Source organism: Camelus dromedarius, chromosome 11 (genome assembly GCF_036321535.1).
Source record: "Camelus dromedarius isolate mCamDro1 chromosome 11, mCamDro1.pat, whole genome shotgun sequence".
NCBI classification, from domain to species: domain Eukaryota; kingdom Metazoa; phylum Chordata; class Mammalia; order Artiodactyla; family Camelidae; genus Camelus; species Camelus dromedarius.
In genome coordinates, this window is record NC_087446.1 from 4,944,537 (window position 1) to 4,965,639 (window position 21,103).

The 21,103-nt window shown below is 50.6% G+C and overlaps 1 protein-coding gene across 2 annotated transcripts in view; it reads left to right on the plus strand.

Annotated features, from left to right (window-relative positions):
- The window catches only part of EFCAB6 (EF-hand calcium binding domain 6), a 180,553-nt gene that overhangs the window by 138,486 nt on the left and 20,964 nt on the right, over positions 1 to 21,103 (plus strand). For both annotated transcript variants that reach the window (XM_010983456.3, XM_064491386.1), the window contains 2 exons: positions 4,031 to 4,226; positions 6,571 to 6,762. In XM_010983456.3, the coding sequence (XP_010981758.3) occupies positions 4,031 to 4,226; positions 6,571 to 6,762 (388 nt within the window). The remainder of the gene's footprint in view (positions 1 to 4,030; positions 4,227 to 6,570; positions 6,763 to 21,103) is intronic.

The following is a 21,103-nucleotide window of genomic DNA, read 5'->3' on the forward strand; positions in this document are numbered from 1 at the left end:
TGCCTCATGCTCTCTGAGCTTCCTGGATCTGTGCTTTGTGTCCGTCATTAATTTTGGAAAAGTCTTGGCCATCATTTCCTCCCATGTTTTTCTTGAGCCTTTCTTCTTCTCCTTCTGGAATTCCAGGTATGTAGATGCTCCACTCTGTGACATCGCCCCACAGTTCTTGGATACTCTGTTCTGGTTTTTTTCCCCCATTCTCTTCTTCTCTTTGCACTTCAGTTTGGGAATTTTCTATGGACATACTTCAGGCTCACTGGTTTTTTCCCTCAACCATGTCCAGTCTACAGACGAGCCCACCAAAGGCCTTCTTCATGTCTGTGAGTCTGTTTTTCATTCCCAGCATCAACTTTGCTTCCTCCTTCACGTTTCTAAGTCCTCTGCTTACACTGGCCATTTGTTTTACGTGTTGTCTGCCTGTTCCCTTAGACTCCTGTACGACTTAATCACAGTCATTTTAAATCCCCTGTCTGATAATTCCAGAATAGGTCATGTCTGAGCGGGGCTCTCACGCTTGCTTTTTTGCCTCTTCAGAGGTTTTGGGTTTTTTTTTTTTCTTTCTTGCCTTTAGCGTGCCTTTAGTTTTTTGTTGTTGTTGAAAGCCAGACATGACGTACTGAGTAACAGGAGCTGAGGTCATCAGGCCTGTAGTGCGAGGTTCTGTGTTAATTTGGGGTAGGAGCTGGGCCGAGTTTCACGTTGCTGCAGCCATTAGGTTTCCTCCAGCGACCCTGGTTTTGTCTCCTCTGTTTGATTGAGCTTCCCCGGGAACCCCTCCTTACACAGAGTCTCTGCAGCTTTCGGTTGTAAGCCACTGTGAGTCTGCTGGCGCTGACCCGATGTGGTGGTCGGAGGTGGGGGAAGGACTCTATTCTCTTGTGATTGAATCTCAGTCTCTTAGTTGGCTTGAGTCCCTGAGCTGCAACCTTCAGAAATGTTTCTTACCCTTTTTTCTCCCTTAGGTGCGACAGGAAGTTGGGAGGGGCTGGAGTTGGCTGTTTGCCCTTCTCCCAGGTGGGATCAGGCCCTGGGAGAGTCTTTTCCCTTGGAAAATTACCATGGAGACGGTTCTGGGCTTATTTCCCAAGGACTGGTCTTTCCCATCCCCTGCCAGAGCCAAGAGGGGACCATCCTCAGATTCTCACTGTGATAACCTGGTGGGATTCTTGAAGGTAAAGCCCATGAAAGTCGGGGGTCCCCAAGACAGGGCCCCCAGGAGCTCTCACTCTCACTCTGGTCCACACTCGGCCTCCACCTGCTGTTCACGGTGCCGTTTGAGTGGTCCTGCCAGCCCACAGGTCCAAGGGCTTTGTTCCAGGAAAGCAGACCTTGGCTGTAATCCTTTGTATCCTCCCGTCTCTCCAGACTGCAAGGTGACGACTTGGCCTGTGACCTCAGGTTCCTGACAGGACCAGGAAAAGTCATTGGTTTTTGGTTTTCTGGCTTCTTTCTTCCTATAAGATGAGAGCAACACTTCCAAGTTCTGTGCAGGGCTCCCTCCTCTTTCTACCACTTTTCCTCTCTCTGTCCCATCTTTTGTAGCTGCAGTTTTTCTTTGGAAAAGATAGTTAAGTATAACCTTCTGTCCTAGGCCTCCACCGGGTCCTCTCTACTTGCTTCATAAACTGATTCTAAACCTCAAAAACCATTCTACAGCATTTCACGATTATGACTATGTAGTTATTGTCCAGTGTCCAGGTGATGAATGGAAATTAGCTCTCTTCTCAATGGCACTGTCCCTGAGCCTCTGCGTCCACCTTGTCGTAGGCAAGCCTGGGGGTATCGGTACATCTTTTCTAAGCCATTTGGGGAAAGGTGGTTCTTTGCTGTAAGATGTTTCCAGGGGCATAAAGAGTAGGGTGATTTCTTTGACTATCACTGTTGTCTGAACTTGGGGCTCAGGTGAGTTCAACATTGTCAGCCTCCAGCTTTCCCCAGAATTCTGCCCTACTTTGTGCTCTCTCCAGTTTTCTCCCTGGTGCCCTCCGTCCTGGGGCCTGGCTCCCTATTCTCCTGTTCGAGATCCGCCATCCAAGAGCGTCCTAGGCCATCCCTGCTATTCTCCTGGAGTGGATCCCCTGTTTTATATACCGCATCTTTTTATTTCTTAATTTACATTCTTATTTTGCTGGAGTACCCCCTGAAGTAACCTCCTAAGAACAGGTGGATGGAAAATAAATTTTCTGAGTCCTCTGTCTGAAAATGTTTTTTATCTTCCTTCCTACAGATTGCTAGCTTTAACTGAACAGAGAATCATTTTCCTTAACAATTTTGAAGGACAGTGCTCCATTGTGTTTGAGCTAAGTCCGGTGTCATCTGTGTGTATGTGTATGTGTATTTGTGTGCACGGGTGTGAGTGTGTGTATGTGCATGTGGGGTGGGAGGAAGGAGGACCATTTCATTCCCAAGTGTCTATATGTTCTCTTCTTCCTTAAACAGGGGCTCCTCTCACTAAATCTATTTCCAGCTGAACAAGAATTCAAATGCATTTAGTGAATAAATCATGGAAAAATAGCGCCAGCTAAATAATTAGCTGAATGATTATAAGAAAGTCTTGTTAAAACGTAGTTAGGCTTGATACTTCCATAAACAACCACAAAAGGGCTGTGAGATTTCTGCAGTCCACCTGTCAGTGGGGTGATCAACTTTTTTACGAATTGAAACCTTAATAAGGATCCATCGTTCGGTCGCTTGTTTCTTCTCAAAGACCTCTTGATGATAAACATCTCTGTTATTTGTAATTATATGTAGATTATTCTTTTCTAGGTCCAAAATAGACTTTTCTAAATAATACTGAGATTAGCATATGCATTTGATTTTATTACTAAATTTTAATACCGAGTTGGCAATTTATCCTGCTGATGAAATAGAGCTGATTATCCTCGTCCTTGGCGTCTCCGCCGCGGGAGCCAGCGGCACGGGCCTGCGGAGCGCTCCCTGCAGCTGCGGGTCGGGCGAGCGCAGCTCCTGGCTCGTGCTCTGCAGCAGCAGATAGCTGAGTGGCTGGAAACTTTCTCTTCGGCTTCCCGGCACTCCCAGCTGTTCTTCTTTGACATACACTCCATCCTGCTCAGAGGAAGTTTTGGGGTCACAGTGCCAGCAGCCCCCAGGGGATGTGTGTTGCAGACATGTGAACTTTGAATGCAACCGGACTTCGGTCTGAGATATTTTACGTCTTTAGTTAATATGCCCTGTGCGCTCGGGAACTTGGATATGCTCTCCCAGTGGGGTCTTCTAGAACTTGAAGGTCTTTTCCTCCGTGTCGGAGCACAGGGCAGGGAGGAGCCTCTGTTTCTCCATGGAGGTCCTTGTTGAGACGGACACTCAGATGAAACTTCTATTTGAGAAAATACTAAGCTACACGGGTTTCATAAAAATGTTTTGAGTGCTTTCAGCTTGACAGTGTAGTTTCAACCATCCTTGGAAAAGAATTTAACTTCTGTTTTACTCAGCTCCTCTCTTCCTTTTCACTGTCTTTGATGTGTCTTCCCTTCTTTTCAAACTCCCCTGCCATTTCTGAGCTCAGCCCCTCGTTAGCCGAGGTCTCAATGACCACAGCCCCTACCCTCCACCCACCGTGCTCTTGCCTCCAGACCGTCTCTGTCACCACTGTCAGATTTATCTCCCCATGACACTATTCTGAAAATGTCACATCCTGGCTGAAGCACCCAGTCATATGGCCAGATTCCTTAGCCAGGCTTCCTCCCCTCACCCTCTGCTCTTCAAAGCCATGAGCCCTACTGTCCAGCCTTCGAGTCTCAGGGCTTCAGGGCAGGACAGCCTGCGGCTCCAGCAGGCGGCAGCAGCCCGCACGCTCTCCTCTCCTAGCCCTGCCCTGTGCCCCTACACCGCAGTGTTTGTGTGTGTTCGGCTGATGTCGCTAATGCACATGCATGCACCTACCAGCCAGGGAATTGTGTCTCAACGTCATTCATATTCTCCACACTGTTCCGTGCTCAGCAAGTGTTTGTTGAATGAATAAGTGATGGGATTTTTAAATTAATATATTGTTTTCTTTTTTGGGGACAAGTTGGGGAATCAGCTGTCATGATAATTCCATCAATTACCTTGGCTTCTTGAGAGCGGTGGAGAACAGCAAGCCGACCAAACCTCAGCCCCAGGAGAAAGAAGAGGGCATGTCCATCAATTTTGCAGCACTGAGTTCAGAAGAGGTTCTGAAGAACATCCAGGAGGTGGTCGCCTCCTCCAGTCCGGCTTTGTCAACGGTATGACAAGCTGCAAAGTGCTTTTATTGTGGAAACTGGAGTTCAGGTCCTCAGACAGGTGCCGACACACACCTCCCAGCCCTCCTCGTCCTCCTGGACCCCTCCCGCCTCCCTCCACTCTCCTTGGGCATCAGAACTCGACGAGCTGGTCGAGATGAGATTGTTCATTTGAGCAAATGTGAATCCATTTCTGCTCTGTACAGAACTACCATGATCGTACCAGCACACACTCTCTGAGGCAAGAGTGCTCGGTGTTTAGCAAATGCTGGGTCTGCATCGATGGCAGGGGGTTCTGGGCAAAGAGGCCAGAGGGCAGAGGCCTCAGGGGAGAGCGGGCCCAGGGAGATGAGCGGCACCAGGTGGCCAGGGCCAGGCGGTGGCACAGAGGCTCGTGGAAGGTCAGCAGGGCCCCCTGCACACTGACCTTCAGGCTGCTGTCTGTGTGCTGCTGTGGCTCGCGCTGGTGGGTGGGGTTGGTACTGTGAGGGGTGTCCTGGAAAACAGCGCTCTGGCCCTGCTCCCGGGGGGGTGCTGCCCCCCCCCACACGTCCATGCATGAGGCCCCCTGCAGCGGCGGCTGCGGGGAGAGAGATGCTGTGTGCAGAGGGCAGGGCTCGCAGTTCAGTGAATCCGGAGCCTTTTGTGTGATGCTAGGCACGCGCTGTCCAGACGGCACAGTCAGAGCAGAACTGCCTCCATGTCTATCATGTGCAGACTTATTTAGGTAGAGTTTTATAGATCTCCTCGCCTTTGCACATTTGATTCCCCCACCCACCATGAGGCTTGGCAGCTGGACTGACACCCAGGGAGCCACATGGCCCCAGGAAAGTGCAGGTCCCGTGGCCAGAGCCAGCCTGACCCAAGCTCACCCTGTAGATCCCCCAGGCGTTGCAGCGCCACAGCGCCTCCTACCGCCCCTGTAGTGGAACGCTTGGTCCACTCTTCATCGTGGTGATTATTCTCCTTAAAGTCTGCTGAGATCCACCAGGTGCCAGGTGCCTGTACTGGTGCGTTTTCAGTTGGCTGTGGGAAAATTTAGAGCAACACAAGTTATGAAGTCCCTCTTCTGCCAAAAAGTCAAGCTCAGAGAGGTCAAGGGCTTATGGTGGGCAGCACAGCCAAGGTTCAAAGGCCACTCCTGGCTGTGGAGCCGGAAGTTTGTCCAGTGTACGCGGCTATGTCGCAGCACCACAGGCTAAATAAGAACTCAAAGCAAGACAGCATTAAGGTTAATTTGTTACAAACATTAGCCACTATATAAAAAAATAGATTTTAAAAAGTTTCTTCTGTATAGCACAGAGAACTGTGTTCAATATCTTGTAATAACCTTTAATGAAAAAATATATGAAAATGAATAAATGTCTGTATATGCATGACTGGGACATTGTGCTGTTCACCAGAAATTGGCACACAAGATTAATTTGGTTATTATGCAAACACCACCGCCCTGTGGGCCGACCGGTGTGCCTGACTAGCCCTGAATGGGAATTAACCACAAGGCAACTTGTGTTTGGGTCTGCAAGTGCATTCAACTCTTATTTAAAAAAAATAGGATCTTAACCTACCACTTGATACAGGTTATCTAGGGCAATAAAAATGAATGATTTTGTTTCAACAGAGAGGGAAAAAAACATACTTTCTTTTTATAGCAAATATTTTGCACTTTGGTTTGACTGCTCTGCTGCTGGGTTGGCGCTGTCTGCCCCAGCGCCTCCAGCACAGGCACGGGCCGGGGTGGTGGGGTCCTCGTGGGAGGCCAGGCCCCTCGGGCTCTGGCAGGGGCGGTGGGGGGGTGGTAGGGACAGCAGCTTCAGTGTGCAAGCCCCAGGGCAGGAGTGGGGCGGGGTGGTCCCTCGACTCCCGGTCCTGGCCACTTCCGACCTCGGACTCCCATCTTGAGGTCCCCACCCCACAACCCGAGATGGTGGGATCAAGCCTGAGCCTCCTGTTACAAGTGATTCATTAAGGAGCTAGAATTTAGTGATGGAGCGACCTCGGGCAAGTTTCTTCCCCCTGGGAACCTCTCTTAGTAAAATGGGCCTCCTCAGGCAGGTGAGGCTTCCCTTACCAGATGGGACCAGAGTTCCTCTCACTCCTCTTCCTCTTCATGTCCAAACAGGAGCAACTAAAGCGAGTTTGCTCAACAACGCACCAGCTCTTACACGGGGCGCACACCCTGCCTGCCCGTCTTTCAATCCTGGTGCATTTATTTACTAACTCAGAGTCCACAGGGGACTCACATCCACATGATTGCATCTGCTTTCAGAAAAGCAATACTTAAGAAAAATACTTTTGAAACATTCACTTGACAGTGACATCTGCCTTTTTTTTTTTTTTAATTTAGGCATTTTCTGCATTGGATAAAGAGGACACTGGGTTTGTAAAGGCTTCGGATTTTGGACAAGTTCTTAAGGAATTCTGTTACAAACTAACAGATAACCAGTATCACTATTTTTTGAGAAAACTGAGAATTCATCTAACCCCCTATATAAATTGGAAATATTTTCTCGAGAACTTCAACAGTTACCTTGAGGAGGTAAGAATGTCAGCAACACATAAGCATTTCTTTTTGAAAAAGGGCTAAAATTAGTTTTTGCAAAATACATAATTAATTAAAACCACTTCAAAGAAATTGGCGATCACCCCAGTTAATTAGCTCATTCTAAACGAAAAATTGATATAAATTCTACACAAAGCATTAGAAGGTAAATATGTATCCTTTACTTCTTTGGAAAGTTATTTTATTTCCTTTATTTTCAAGGAAGTTTAGGAGAACCTGCTTCTGTCTGGTTGTTTTAGAGTTCTAGGAATCTTAGATCCCTGGAGATGGTCCAGTGTTTGAAGAAGTGAGGCACACTGTGGTCAGGCCGTGAGCCAGGAATGAGGGAACTGGGACCCACTCAGCTGATGTGTATCGGCCAAGCCTGGGGTCGGGGTAACGGTGGAGATAGTGTGGCCCTGGCGGAAGTCGGAGAGGGCTTCCTGGAGGAGGGTGGGTGGCTGATCACAGCACCCTTGCTCCCTCCTGGGACCACTCCTCTGGCTGCACAAGTGTTTCTTCTTAGGCTGTTTCTCTGTCTCTTGATGTAGATGAACCAACATCACTAGTGACAATTGCAGTCTAGTTTCAGCCAGCTTGGATTGCCTTGGTCACCATTCTGTGTGAGTGAGAATGGACACCCAGGGGCCATGGTCCCCGCCTTCACAGGAGGAGAGATGAAAACAAATGTGGAAAATCAAAAAATTATGCAACAGCTAAATCACAACAGGCTTGTGCTAGAATATATTTAACATATTTAACTGTCATTTAATATATTAAATGGCTGGACGCTTAGGTTATTTCCAATTGCACACTTTTGTTTGTAACAAATATCTGAGTTCATAAATCCTTAACCACTTACCTGGGATGAATTCTTAGAAACGAAGTTACTAGCACACATAGCATGAACATTTTTTTATTAATTGGGGGAGAAGGGTAATTAGGTTTGTTTACTTATTTTTGGAGGAGGTACTGGGGATTGAACCCAGGACCTCCTGCATGCTAAGCATGTGCTCTGCCACTTGAGCTACACCCTCGCCCTCAGCATGAACATTTTTAAGGTCTGATGTGAAGATTGTAGTGGTAACAGCAGCAAACTCTATATCGTGCTTTCTGGGGGCGAGGCGCTCTCCCCAGTCCTTTCTGCATATTAACTCCTGTAAGCCTCCTGATACCACTGCAAGGTGCCTGCTAGTAACACCCCGTTTTATAGATGGGCACACTGGGACACGGACACTGAGTAATTTGTCATAGTCCCCCCGAAGGTGTGTAGTAGAGCTGCCGTGCGAACCCAGGACTCCGGGCTCCACGCTGTGCCGTCTCCTCTGGGAGGTGTGCTTTTTTTCAGCTTTGCCATGTAGATGGGCGTTCCTAACAGAACACAGTGTCGTGTTGCGTGCCTGAAGACTTTATATATGGTCTTATATCAATTTCTGTCTTCTGCACTTTGTTTTTCTTGCTTAATATCATGAATTTAAGATTTATCTTTGTTGCATCCATGTTGTCCGATTGGCTTGAGTTCCTTCACTTAAGCCATTATAAAATCCGTGTATTAAATGGATTTATTCTATTGAATGAACGTACCCTGCTCAGTTACCGTCGTCCTGCTGGTGACATGTAGGTGGTTTGCAGTTTCCTCTGTGACAATCAGAGCACAGTCGGCCTTGTGTGACCACCTCCTCAGCACACTCAGGGTCATTCTGCGTGGGTCCGGGGTCAGGGTGGGGGCCGGGAGCGCAAGGTCAACTGCACAGACAGGGCCGCAGCTGCGGGTCAGCGTGCATCCCACCAGCCCTGCGGGAGAGCTCCGGACACTCCCATCCCCCGAGCCCTCGGCACTGTCAGGACTTTTCCCTCTGCAGTTACCAGCCACCCGGCCACCTCAGTCTGAGAACTGCCTGAAAGGATTCCCATCCTTGGTTGGTGTGGGTGTGGCAAATGACCTCTCCTGGGCCGTGACTTGGAGACTCATGCTATTTTCAATGTGAATTACACTTTTTTTCTGATTTTAAAAGAAATACATATTGTGGCAATTTGGGAAAATACCAGGAAGTATCAAAAAGGAAATAATCACTTAACCCCGTGGTGACGGTCTGATGACAGGAGAAACCTCCGTGCTGTTCAGCGAGGCATCCTGTGCTCCCGGCCATCTTGGGCATGTTCCCATCTCTCGTTCCCGATGAGGGAGGGACAGGGTGGGACAGACCGCTGGGGAGTCAGGTCCCCGCATGCCTCCTCAGTCGGGAGCCACCCCCAGGCAGTCCCGCTTCAGAGCTGGCGGTCTTTCCCCAGGCCGCCCTGCCTTGGAGAGCTTTCTCATCTATTTTTAACACACCTCCCCCCCCCACCCCCGATTTTTTTATTGTGGTAAAGTACACATACCAGCAGTTTTACCGTCTTAACCCTTCGTCAGAGCACGCACGATGGATCGGCGCATTAAGTCCATTCGCGTCTTTGTGCAAACCATCACCACCATCACCTCCAGAACTCTCTTCACCCAACAAAAATGAAACGCGATCCCTGTTAAACACTAACTCTGCCACCCCCCCACCCAGTCCCCCCCGCCCCGGCACCCACCTTCCTCCTTTCTGTCCCTAGGACTTTGACAACTCTGGGTGCCTCATACAAGGGAAATCATATACTCTTTGTCCTTTTGTGACCAGCTTTTTCCCTGAGCATAATGTCCTCAAGATTCATCCCTGCCGTGGCAGGCGTCAGAATTTCCTTCCTTGCTAAGTCTCGTAACAGTCCATTGTACGTGCTGACCACATTTTGCTCATCCGTTCATCTATCAGTGAATGCTTGCCTTACTTCCGCGTTTTAGCTATCATGAATAATACTGCTGTAAACAGGGTGTGCAGATACGATGCGTGTTTCCACTCAGTGGAGATAACACCGGAGATACAGCCATGAGTCTGGCTTTCTTCCCTTAATATCAAGCTGCACTGAGTCACTTAAAGTTCTTCCAAACATGAGTTAAAATGTCTGTATAACATTCCACCAACTCCTTGTTTCTAAGCATTTAGGTTTTTTCCCAGATTTTGCCATTGTAATGTACTCTGCCCTGAAAACTTTGTATGTAAACCTAGATCCACATTTTAAATAAAGTGACTGGGGTCCAAGGATAGGAATACTTTTATTGACCTTGAAAGCAGCCCCGTTTTTAAAAATAATTTTTCATATTAGGTTGAATCATGTGAAATCTCCATTTTTAGAGTCATAAATGATTGAACATTGACAATTTCATGTGGTTTGAGCTAATATTTATAGAAGTCATTTCTGTCCATTTTACATGACTTGGAAGATACCAGTCATTTTGAAGGAGAGAATTAAAGTCACCCCCAGGGACAAACAGTGTTAACATTTTGGTATATTTACTTCCAATCCTCTTTTCTATACAAATATCCTTTGGGGACGGAGTCAAGGACAGAGGTAGATACTGCTGGATTTGGGGCTTTGGGGGGATTTTCTCAGCTCTTTTTTAACAAGCATTTACTACCTGTATCAAAGTAACATATGCCCCGATAGAAAGGAAACTGAGTTATTGCAGAAGACTTAAAAGCAGGTGTCAGTTGATCAACTATCCCCCCAGTTCTGTTCCCCAAAACCAACCAGTGTAATTTCCGGTTGCATCTCCAGCTGTGCCCCTGCCCTCTCTCAGGGCTTTCCCCCAATCTCTGTTTCTTAAATAATCACTCCCAGGCATTTTCACTTGACTTTCTGTCCCAGCCGCTAGCTTCTCCTCCTGGGCCCCTGCAGGTCCCTTGTGGAGCTGCCTTCTCGCTTGCTGTGGCGTCATTGATGTTTCCACGTAGAGATTTGTCTCTGAAGAGTGGGCTTTGTTGGAGGTGCGCCATCCCACCCACCCTCTCCATCAGCTGGCCCCCTGCGTCCCAGGCACGGAGGAGGGTCCTGGGGTCAGCAGTGGGCCAGGGGCCTGCATTCTGGCACGGGAGACAGATGAGAAATGAGAAAATAGATCAAATGTCAGATTCCAGAATGTACTGTGACATAAAGCAAAGCAGGACAGGAGAAGGGCGTGGGTGAGAAGGGGACGTCTGAGCTGAGACCCAGTGGAGGGGAGGGAGGGGCCGTCGGGGGCACAGCTGGTGTAAAGACTTGGCAGCAGGGAGCCCGACTGGCTGGATGTGTGGCTGCTGTGGGCGGGGGGAGGGGGCGGGAGAGGTACTGGCAGTGAAGGACGTGGCGGGTGGCCCTGTGACAGTCTGAGTAACACGGAGACCCAGGGAAGGTTTGGGGAGAGGAGCATCGTGCCTCGACTTACACTTTAGATAAGTCACCGTGGCTGCTGGTGGAGAAGTCCTGGGGGCCAAGGACCAGTAGGAAGGGCAGCACGGCCCTGGGGAGGGGGCTGCTGGCGTGGCTCAGGTCTAGATACATTTGGAAAGTGGAACATGAGAGAATGAGTCAAGAGTGGCCCCAGACTTTGGGCTTAGAATGCAGAAGAAGTGTCCTGGGTCAGGGGTCAGCTTAGCTGGTGTAGCCGATGCCCCGTCGTTGGACTTTAGGTGGCCTCCAGTTTTCTGTGTTCGAATGATTAGTCTGCCCTCATCAAGCTCCTATAAACGTGTGCCCACACCTTTCCCTCGGCTTCCCTCGGAGGACTCCACAGACCATGCTGAATCCTCACGCCGCTCTGTCCAGAGGACACACAGTCTGCAGGCGGAGCATGCTGGCTCGCAGGTCACTCTGGAGTCCCAGGACCAAGGGGCGAACATTTTAAGCCTGCAGATGCTGTTGCTTGCTCCTCCTGACACAAGTTCTGCTGGGTTTCCTTTGCAAAATCTCCTTTGCCTCTGGAAGCCTTTTGCTGAGCATTCTTGCGAGGAGGTTTTAGGATTCACTGCAACAAGAGAGACACTGGGTTGTGCTCTCTTGTGCTTAGCGAGTGGAAGGAGTGTGGTGGCTGGAGGCGATGTGGCAGGGGCCAGAGATGGCACCTCCTCCTGCTTTCCCTGTCCGCGTGCAGTAGGCGCTTGGGATTAAGTGGTACCAGCCCCCCAACTGGCCTGGGGGAAGGAGTCCGGGGGGAGACCTTGCTGAGAAGCCAGTGCTTGAACTGAGGTGCATTTCCCCAAAGGACAAGTGAGGTTGGGACGCGCAGCCTCAAAGGATGTGGGATGCGGGGCGACCACGGGCTGTTCAGGGTATGTGGGGGTTTTCTTTTGTCCTGTTTACTTGCTGATATGGAGGGGGCACGGATGGGCCAGGCCACCAGGGGCAGGACCTCAGGTCCCTCTCTCTGAGCAAAAGGAGGATGGTTGAGACTCTGAGCAGGGACGTGGGCGGGCGTCCGGGGGGCGGCTGGAGTGGTGAGGGGGCTGCGGAGGAGCCGAGTCTGCGCCCCTTGTGACGACTGCTGCTGTGTAATCCTGGGCTGGTGCTCTTCATAGAAGGGAAGGAGGTAGCAGATAATAGGAAGAGTTAATGCATCGTCGTCGAGCTCATTAAACCCGACACCAGCCATCCTTTCCTCAAGGGGACGCACCCGCGGCAAGTAATTAAAAGCAGATTACCAAAATGTAATTAAGACAGTCAGCACCTCTCCTCGCAAAGGAAGCTCCCCGTGAATAATCCCCAGCCAAACCAAATCCATTCTTGGCAAAGGGACAGCTGGGATGGTAGCTAACACGTCTTATAATAAGGCCGTGAGTAGAAGGAACCCACACTGAGAGTAGAGTCACGATTTTACACTGGCTCGCGATCCATTTCTTAGATCAGGCACACGGCTATGTCTGTCTCCGAAGAGTGTGCGTCGATCTGTGTCGTGTCCCTGTCACGTCTGTGTCGTGTCCCTGTCACGCCCGACGGGTGAAACCGCCTTAGCTCCTTCCAGAGCAGGGGCTGCACTGCTTTCCAGTCCTGCCCTGGCTCTGCCTTGGCGTTTTGGCTCATTGCTCCCTCTGCTGCCTCATTAAGCACCACTGAAGTCGAACGGTGTTTCTCGAAGTGGGGGTCACGGGCCAGTGCAGATGGCCCCGCTCAGCGCGTGGGCCCCACCGCCCTCCTGAGATGCCGGCAGGCGTTGCAGACGGAGCGAGAGAGGTGCCCCCAGCCGCTGGGAGCATCACACCTGAATCAGGACCAGAAGCACTGGCCTGTGTGGCGAACAGAAGAGGAACAGGGCTTTACAACTGAAATGCTACCCAGCAGCTTGGTTGAAAAGTGAAAAGTAAAAATAAAACCAGGACAAGCACTGGACTTTAGCGCTAGCACCTTTTTCATAGGATTCTCCCCCCCTGGGCGAGAGTGTGGTCTGAATTTCCGCCCTCCGCAGAGGCCTCTCTTTCGCTTCTGGGAGAAACACTTTACGTTCAAAATGCTGTGTGCAGAGTATCGAGTACCACCTCGTTTTTAGAGATCACTCCTGTTTAACATTTCTTTTAAGTCTTAAAGTACAATTTCAGTATCTTCTGTGAATATAAAAATAACGCTCAGAGCAGAAATAGAACTTTTAAAAGACACGGTAGAAACCCATATAAAATCTTTCTTCTTTATTACCATGGAAATAATGGAATTTTTTTTTTTAACAAAACGCATCCTTATTCACTGCAGAGTAATTATTGTGTCACATTCTAGCTAGCAGAGAGCCAATGAGATCGGTCCTTACCTTGTGTTTATCATATACTGTCTTTAAAGTCACCCAGTGAGATGTTAAATAACTTGAAGGTGATTTTTTTCCAAGGGAGAATTTAAGATTGTATTTTTCAGCTGCAGAAGAGCCCGTAAGACACATCAAAACGTTTGTGCTCTTTTCTGAGCGTCATATTTATATTGGTTGCCAACAGTGTTACTTCGATTTATCTTTCTTTTTATCGTAAATACAACGGTGTCCATGTATTTTTAATGAATGTTATAAAGAATGGGGAAGCTTCCTTTTCAGGAAAAGGCCCGAATATTATTGGAAATAATTTAAGGGAATTATTAAGCTATGTCATTACTGTTATTTACTCCTGCCCCTGATGGCAAGAAAGACTAGGTCCTCTTTCTTCAGTGATTTTTGAATGTTTCCCCCTAAATTTCACTCACTTTCCACTTGCTGGCAGAACATTTGTCCTGTTCTCCTGGAGACCATTGAGGAAATGACAGGTGGTGAGGGATAACTCTGGCCGACTTGGACACTTGGGGTGGCCTTGGTGACAGTTTGCGACAAGAGGGCTGCTGGGCCCACCAGGCCTAAGCTCAAGGAAAGGGAATATTGTCACCCACCACCTTGAACAGAACAAAAGTCAACACCACCACACAGGATGAGCAGTTAGGGCTGCAACCTGCTCAAGCTCCCTGAGCACCGCTTAGCGTGATGCAGAGTCATTCTTTTAAGGGGAGGTAATTCTCCCAAATCCAAGTTGGTTAAAGCCTCCGTGCCTCCCGGGCCCCCCAGGGTCTGGAGCCTCCAATCAGAAGGAGCAGGAGTGCCACCCGCCGCCCCCATTCCCGGTGGTGTGGACAGTCGAGGGCCAGGGCACCTGCTGCTCTGACAGCTGCCAGAAGGGGGCCACGGCAGGCTTACCTCCGCCTGACTGACCTCTGTGAGGAGTGATCCCACTCCCGCCTTCTACATCCGAGAGACCCCCTTTCAAACCCAGTTGTTTCAGGAAGAGGATGAGATGACCATGAACCCAGTGAGGTTCGGAAGTAAGTGCAGCCAAACTGAATTTCTAGTAAGGCAGGAGTGTGCAGAAATTAGGAAAACTTGAATCAGTGAATTTTCTCAAGCCCAAATGTTCTGTGACCCCGGGAGGCAAGGACGTGCTCACCTTTGTGTCCCACCCTGGGCAGTGCCGGCAGGGGCAGGCCTTCCCATCTCTGGGGAGCCTGTGCTGGCCACTCACCCTGGCGTTCTCCAAACGCTTTCGCAAGCACTCCCCTCGAATGTGGGCTGGCATTCCTTCTTGACTCCTACCCTCAGTGGGACTCTATCTATGTGTTCAAAATAAACAGACTGTGGCGTAGCCCAGCCAGGCAGACCCCCACTCACTGGGTCCCTCTGAAGCCATGACAGTCTAATTTGTAGTCTAATGCGATTGCAACATTTGGATCAATTAAGCACCAGAGTTGAGCTGTACCATTGATTCTACAAAGTCATGACCATATCAAGAAGCCAGGAGTCAATCCAAGAAGTCATTGACCCAACTAAGTCCTGCAGGGAAAATCCAAGCCACGGACAGCACTAGTGTCTTAATAATTATCATCGTTATCTGGTGGGGGGCACTCCTACTCCTTCCGACTGGAGGCTCCGGGTCCAAGTGGTGCCTGAGGGGCGTGGATGCTTTAACCAACACGGATTTGGGAGGGTTGTTTAACCTAAGAGTGACTCTGCCCGTGTGCAGCTTGGAGGTGAGCTCTTGTGTTCTGGCCTCCGATGCCCCATTTGGGAGACTCTCACCTGGCCACATTCAGCAAATGTGGGTGATGACGCGTGCCAGGCGCGGGGCCAGCCTGGTGTCCAGGCTGGTGGGAGAGCAGGTGAGCACACCCACAGGTTCCCTCAGGGTGATGACTGTTCCAGCCAAAGTGACTCTGACCATTCGTGAACAAACCAGAACGTTCCATCTCTTGGCTTTGACTGAGGCCTGAGGTCCGTGATGAGAGATTAGGAGAAAGAAGCACGTCTCCTGCCCAGTGATTTTGCCTGGCCCGTCACTGCCATCTTCTTGTCACCCACAGTCAGACTCCAACATCCAACTGATGGTTGATACGCATTGCACTTGTGCTGTGAGCCAGGCCCTGTTCTAGGCACCAATTAACTCAGCTAATCCTCCTGAGAGCCTTTTGAGATGCAGCTACCATCATTATCCACATTTTATGGATGACAAAACTGAAGAACAGAGAGGTTACAGCTCCACCCCCCGTCACACAGCTAGAGGTGCTGTTGCTGGTCCAATAGCACCAGGGCCCTGCTCTTGGCCCCCTACCTGTCAATGAGAACTGTCTTAGTGTCCACCCTAGGATTGCTATTTGGATTAAGTGAGTTGATGCAAAAAGAGCTTTGTCTGGTACCGACCATAGCAAACACCAAGAGTTTGCATTATTTTATTTTTTATTCTGTCCGATTGCAGTGAGTGCATGTTTAATGGCCAAGGTTTAGTAGTGATGTGATTATACGGTGGGTGATTTATTTGGGTGGAAGAATCTATTTTAATAGTTTCATAAATGACTTTAGCCAAGAGCTGATGGAGTCATTAAAGGGTGGAAGGGATGGCGTCAATGTTTCCTCTATTTCCCTGCATTTTATGGCCGTGCTGCCGAAGGACTTGTGGATTGGGTGTGTGCAGAGGTGTTGGATGGATGCTTTGTGAATGTCACGCTGTAGGCTGGAGGTGAGGTCAGAGAGCAGGAGGAGGAGGACCCAAGTCTGCATGGTCCAGGGCAGAGGCGGCACAAAGGACTCTCTGAAGAGTTTGCACGGCTGGGAGGCGGGGCTTCCCGGCTGTCAGGATTGGCGCATGCAGAGACCCAAGGTGGGGAGACCCTGTGGGCACGGCTAGAGCACGGGTTGGAGTGGGGAGGGGGTGAGGCCGGATGGCGAAGGGTTTGGGAGGGATGCCCAGAGGCTGGGCTGTTCCAGTGGGGCTCCCCCACCTGGCTCCGTGGGCATCTCCAAGTATTGGCCTCCCCGGGGGCAGGGGCTGGTCTCTGAGGCTCACTACTCTGTTTCCAGGGCCTGGCACACGGTGGGCCCCCGGGCAGGTGTATGAGCTCGCACGTTCCTCTCTTTGGGAGGCTCTGTAATCTTGTGCCTGTGGTAGAATCAGGGAAGAGCAGGAAGAGCCCAGCTCTGACGTCAGACCATCCTGAGCTCCGTCATCAGCTCGCAGGGGAGTAGCCTGGGACTGCGGGCGGGTCCTGACCTCTCGGAGACGAGCCCCACTTCCTTTGTCTAGAAACAGGGGGAACCACAGCTGCCTCAGAGGGCAATGGGAGGATTAGAGAAACTTCTGGAACGCTCCAGCCCAGCACCCGGGTGAAGGAGGCAGAGTGAAGGATGGTCACCGTGTCTCTGTGTCTGGTCTCTGTGTCACCAGGACTGGTCTCAGTGTCGTCAGTACTGGGTCTCAGTAAGCCTTGGCTCAGTGGACTTGAAGCTTGACTTGACTGTAGGCTTTCTGAAGGGAAAGGAACCTGGAATCTCCTGCTTTGCCTCATTCATTGCCCGGAAGGAATCCCTGCAAAGTCAGAGATCCCAGTGCAGGCAGCGGTCATGCCACCAAGAACGCTGGCTTCGTGCCTGGCGTTCTGGTGTAAATCCCTCCCGTCTGGACACAGCATCCTGGACTACTGATGCCAATTCATCGATCACTGAGCTCTCCAGACCTCCCAACGGTGAGAGTCTGCCCCTGGCTGTGTGCGCACCAGGCTGTGTGCACCAGGCTCTGGCAGTTGCAAGAGTAGGTTGCTTGATCCAGCGAGAGGCGTCTGTACACGGGGCGCGCTTGCCCAGAGAGCTTTCACTTTATTTTCTTCTGGATTTTTTAATGTATTGTCTCTTTTTTCTTTTGACAGGCAGTTTTGCTGCTGTTGTTATTTTTAGCATTCATTAATTCACTGTAAATACAAATGAAGATACAGTACAATTAATTTCTTGGCTAATCAAAATATTTGATCAAATGAAGCAATTTTTCAATTCTTAGAAGTAATTATACTGTTCTTTAAGAGGAAGTGGAGGAATTCTTTACTGAGTGTTTCTAATTAGGAGTTTTTGCTACCTGCTGTGTTCTTATTCTGTATGAAGTTTCAGGATTTTTTTTTCCCTCCTGTAAGGAATCATGGAAAAACTGTAATTGTCTCCCTAAGTATTCAGAATAAAAGTTAGTAGAAGAATCATGCAGCCGGATTAGCTAATTGTAACCTTCAGAATAGGTAAATTAATACACAGACATATTTCTAATCTGACAGCTAGACTGGACGTTGCTAAACCATGTTGTCCCAGCCAGGTGACTGCCACCCTGGGCACTCACAAGAGGAGGGTCATGAAGTCCCTTTGCAAAGTGTCCAGTGTCAAGGAACACTGATGGCCAAAAAGTCACCGTTTCTTCTCTGTACTTTGAGCTTAGCCCTTTTATTTCTTCCTAACTAGCAATTCAGAACCAAATCTGTCAGCTGTTGCTGTGTAACAAACAGCCACAGAACTTCCAGGACAATAAGCATTTGCTCGACTTTTGCTGTTTGTGTGGCCAGTCTAGGCTGGTTCAGCTCTGGTGGCTTGACTGGGACATCTCTGCTCACGTGTCTCTCACCCCTCTCATTGGACCAGCGTGTAGCCAGGCACGTCCCTCTCAAGGCAGAACCACAGACACAAGACAGTCTAGCCAACCACACAAATGCTGTTTAATTCTTTCATCGTGTTGTACTTGCTGACATTCCTTTGGCCAGAGCAGTTGTATGGCTGAATCCAGAACCAAGAGATAGGGACATAGTCTCAGCTCTTCAGTGGGAGGGACCTGAGGCACATGGCGAAGGATGTGGACACAGGGAGAGTCGAGGAAATGGGCCTTGAACACGATGTGTCTCCGTCTCCAGCTCCACTAGCTTATGTGACAGTTCAACCCACCCCTTCCCTATCATGTTCACTCTCCCCTCTTCTATAGAGAAGTAGCTTAGGGTACGATTTCATAGAAAATTGATTTTATAAGTCAGCTAGGAACGTGGCTGGACAGGATACTGGAAGGCTCTTTTCTGGAATCATCCTCTTATGAATACAGCTGTTGAAACAAGAGTACAATACAACTGGATATGAGCTAACAGGATTTCAGGGTCAGTTAACCCTCCGGGGTACGCCCTGCCCTGGCTGCTGGTTCTCCCCCTTGGCTAGGTCTCACCCCAGGTTTGGGTTGGGGCCACAAGCATCTCACATAGGGGCCCCCGCAAACCCCTTCAAATATGATTCCCTGCAGCAGAGACAGGGTTCTTTCATCTTGATCACAGGCGGGTTGGTCCAGTGCCTTCCTGAGCGGACAGGGTGCCACCTGTTTGTCTGCTGTCCCCTGGGATGATTCTGCCCTCCGACTGGTGTGGCCATCACGACTACAGACAGAGAACCTTGGCCCGGAGAAGTGAAGTGACTTGCCTGAGGTCCGGCTGAAAGACGGCAGAGCAGGGCTCTAGCCTGGCCGCGCTGAATCAGAGCCCAGGGCCCCACCTCCAGGGCCCGAGGCAGCGGGTTAGGAACCCGGGTTCTGTGCTCCTGGGCCCCTCCCCAGGCCCCCAGGGTGCATGACCACGTCTCAGCCCCAGCTTCCTCTCCGGGCAGGCCGGCTTGACCTGCGGGCAGCAGCATGCACCAGAATGCCTCTGTCCTCGAGGACTCAGGAGAGAGCCGGTGTTCCCCAGGAGCCGGGACTCAAGCCCAGGTCTGTCCAACCTCTCGACTCAGGCAAAAGTATCTGTTGAAAGACCCAGCAGCAGCACCAAGGCTGGCCGCCGTGTTTGCCGGGCGTCGGGTGAAGCACTGCGAGTGTCATTTTGTTGAAATCTCAGGCCTGCCCTTGGAGACAGTTTGGTTTCTCTCCCTGCTTTATCCTTGTGGGGCAAATGAGGCAGACAGGGAGGGGTGTGCGTGTCGCCCGAGGTCACAGGAGCGAGCAGAGCTGAGCTCTGATAGCTCTGATGGGCCCTGGAGCCCTCAGCTGACACCGGATTGCCCTCGCCCTCCAGGCCCAGCTCCCTCTGAGTCGGCGGAACTCGGGGTCCTGGCACTGCTCCCTGGCCGTGATCCTGCGGCCGGGGTAGGGGTCCACCCCTTCTCCGCATTCACTGAGAGTCGCTGAAGGATGGCGGGATGGTCTGAGCTGCCGGGAGGACGGGACACATGCTGGGGGTCCCAGCATTGTACCTGTAGGGTCCCCCCCAGTTCATCAGCCGGTACTGTGTGTGCTGGGAGAAAGCCCTGTCGGAGTCGAAAGCAGCGTCAGAGACAGCAGGCTGTGGAGGGAGGGGAGCCCTGCAGCCGGGCTGAGGGCATGGGCCCCAGATCAGTGCTGCACGGGCTGGGGCTGCCTCCCTCTGGCCCCCGACCCCAGCTGTCTCCTCTGACCCCCTACTGGTTGGGCAGCCTCTTGGGCGAGTCCAAGCAACGGCCAATTTAGAGCCACAGGACTACACTGTAATGCTTGCTTTTTACTGAACAAGATAATGTGGCTACGTCTGAGACAGAGAAGCACTCCGTAGAAGTGAGGTGCTGTCAGCCGGCTCTTGGACGATTGTATACTTCATACGCTGGGACATTACTTCCTTTATATGTTTTGCCAACCCTATTGTGTCGTCACAAAGGGGATCAGGAATTTTCTCTTTGTCTCTGGTGGTCCGTGTTTCTCAGCGACACCCAGAGGGGCAATTGTTTGGTGAAACAAGACTCCACGTGAGCACCCTTGAATCAAAGGCAGAAAGTTCCTCCAAAGCAAGGAGGTCGTCCTCTAATCGGGTCAGGCCTGCAACGCGTAAGGTTCCACTTTGTTTTTTCCACTTAAAAGTAACAGAAACAGCGGTGCGTGCGTACGGTTGTCAGGTGAGAGGCTACGGGGAGGGGAGCTGAGGACGCAGGCCCAGCGGCTCCTGGTCCAGGCGGCCGTGTGGACGACAGTGGGCGCCGGGAGCTCCATCCCTCCCCCCTGTTCTCTCCGAATTGCAGCTGTGATTCCTGTCCTGAGGGGCCCTTTTATGTAAAGCATAGTTAGTTTTGGAAAGTGACATTTGCATCTGAAGATAGTGGTGTCTTTTCTGATTAGGAGAAGCATTTCTTCTAGTTACAGAAAAAGCACTATTTTTCCCCATTCAGATATCATGATCACGTGAGAAGTGCCAGGGACACAAAGCGCCAGACCCAGAGCCATCTGTTCTTCCCCGGCGTCTCCAGTCACTCGGAGCGAGGCTGGCGGTTGCTGAGCGGTTCTGTGAACCAGAATGTGGGCGCCCAACAGCCTCGAGCCCAAATGCTCTTGATGGAAGAGCCAGGAGGCCCTGCCCTCCAGAGGCCAGTGGTTCTCTGGGGATCACTGGGCGGAGGGTGGTGTGGCTGCGTCCCCCGGGGCCTGGGGACCTTCCGGTCAATGGCTGGTCTCTTGCGCACCGAGGAGATGGCAGTGGTCCCTCTAGGGGCAGAGTTATCAGTGATCCTTGTTTTCAATTTGTGCCTTTTTTGTAGTTTCTAAGTTTTCTACAGTGAACACAATAATTATCTTTGCAAGCAGCAAAAAGATATCTCCATCGGGTAGCGAAACCACCTTTGTGCCCGGTCATAGTCACCCTCGCTCTCTGTGCCCGCAGCCTGGCTTCCGCTGTGGCTCTGGGGAAGCTGAGAAAAGCGTGGGGTGTGCAGGCA